Source organism: Gadus morhua, chromosome 7, assembly GCF_902167405.1.
Source record: "Gadus morhua chromosome 7, gadMor3.0, whole genome shotgun sequence".
NCBI lineage: Eukaryota > Metazoa > Chordata > Actinopteri > Gadiformes > Gadidae > Gadus > Gadus morhua.
The window spans coordinates 1,370,881-1,372,851 of record NC_044054.1 but is presented as its reverse complement, the minus strand read 5'-3'; the positions used below and the strand labels follow the sequence as shown (position 1 = coordinate 1,372,851).

At 46.3% G+C, this 1,971-nt stretch overlaps 1 protein-coding gene across 1 annotated transcript; it reads right to left on the bottom strand.

Annotated features, from left to right (window-relative positions):
* Positions 1-322: 322 nt before the first annotated feature.
* LOC115546783 (nischarin-like) lies at positions 323-1,410 on the bottom strand. The gene is made up of 3 exons (XM_030360538.1): positions 1,120-1,410; positions 811-945; positions 323-618 (listed from the first exon to the last, which is right to left on the bottom strand). Exons 1-3 carry the CDS (start codon positions 1,379-1,381, stop codon positions 392-394), a joined length of 624 nt encoding a protein of 207 aa, XP_030216398.1. The 5' UTR covers positions 1,382-1,410; the 3' UTR covers positions 323-391.
* Positions 1,411-1,971: the final 561 nt, after the last annotated feature.

Here is a 1,971-nt window from a genome sequence, read left to right as displayed (position 1 = left end):
AAAACGGCTCTTTAAGAGCCACCCACACAAACATAAGCAGCAATTCCTTCATTATTATTAAGTTGTTATTAAAATTGTTATATTAAGTAGCAAAATGTATGTGTATTTGTGTCCGTGCATGCTAGATCTTAAAATCACTCAGAGAAGAGTTATTAAAAATATTTTATTTACAAAACGACTAACAAAACAACATAGAACAATATATTATAAATGTAAAACAGAACACAAGAACAAGAACATTAACATCTTCCTAAAAAAGAAGCTGTTTGTGAGAAAGGATTTACCTAACTAACTATCTTTCTCACAAACAGCTTCTTTTTTAGTCACAGCAGCCCAGTTCTTTCCCTGGAGAGATTGTCACCACCACTCTTGCTAATGAGCAGGAGCATGATTAGACGGGTTCCAAATTAAGGGTGAATTGGGTGGCGTCAAATATGACTTTGTGAATTTGGAATTTCACATACTCCTTTGCGTCTGGTGGCAATCTCTTCAGGGAAGGAAGTAGGCCGTTTAAAAACTCTGCGTCCGCGCACAACTCTCCATCCCTCTGCAGGGCCTGGAGGATGGCCTCCTGTATCGGGGTGTTCCCACATGGTACCCCGCTTGCTCTCTTCCTCCCTGTATGAAATGTAAAACACCATAATTTGTAGTTATCAAAACACCTGTTTAACCTGCATGTGTGGTTGGTTGGAAGCGTCAATTATAGTAGTAATCCGTTAACAGTATTCATATCAGTTAAAGCTTAAACGGTTAGCAATAAACATAGTTGACACCTGAAATTAAAGCTATACATCTTTGTCCTGTACATACCGCTCGGTGGACTTGGGGCAGGGGCAGGGCCAGGGCCAGCGGCAGGGACAGGGCCAGCGGCAGGGGCAGGAGTAGCAGCAGTAGCAGCAGCAGCAGGAACATCGACAGGGTCCGATTCATTTCCTGACAGCTGATCTGTTATTGAGTAAGAAGTCTTGGGTTTTTTTTTGGCTTGGAAGATATACGAGTGATCTATATTACAGCACATTAAAGATGGAGACAGAATCGTGCAGCACTATAAACCTTTCCTCAATACAGAATGTGGCCATAATGCAGAAGCTGTATACGTATACGTTCACTTCAACAAACCTGTATTGTGCGATGGCCCTGCTGCTGCTGCTGCCTCATCACGCTCCTCGTCTGCTTCTCCTACCCCTGAAGTCTCTGCAGCCCCGTCATCCTCTATCTCTACCTCCATCTCTGCACACCGAGGAAGGTTGCTGCTGGTCTCCCTCGGTGTGACAAAGGGGTCGAGGAAGGACAGGACCGCAAAGAACTTCCATTTCTTCCCTGTCCTTGCCGCTGACCCGCTCCTTTTCCCCTCCTCTTTCTCCCTCCTTTTCTCCCTCATGTACCTGTCCCTGAGGGACTTCCATTTCCTGCGACATACGTCCACTGACAAGAAAGTAATAAACATATTAAGTTGTGTAGCCTGACAAGCGGGATAGTCTGTTGTAGTAGTATCACTTTATATTAGTGCTAACTGGTGCTACCGCTAACCGGCGCGAACTTGTATCATAGTAAACACAACCGATAGCTGAAGCCAAGCAATATACAAATTATTCACTCAACTTACCAGGAATCCCCGTCTCCTGGCCCACGACGACCCACGCCTGCTCCTTTTTAATTCTGTCCCTGTACGACACCAGCGTGGTGTCGTACAGGACAGATTGACCGCACACCGCCACTATAAGTGCGTCCTCCATTGCTTCTTTCTGCTTCTGTTCTGTCTCCCAGTGACGTCGGGTCAAGCTCCACGCTGATTGGCTATCGCGGCTAAGCGCCACGCGTTGGAGGGTTGAAAGTTCAGATTTCTGAACTCCGGGCGTTGGGCGCGTTACTGCGTAATTACGTGCGTCTGCCGCGCCTAACGCGACGCTTCAACGCATGTACCAATGGTTCCCTATGCAAAAATGCAGAGTTTGGACGCCCCTAACGCGT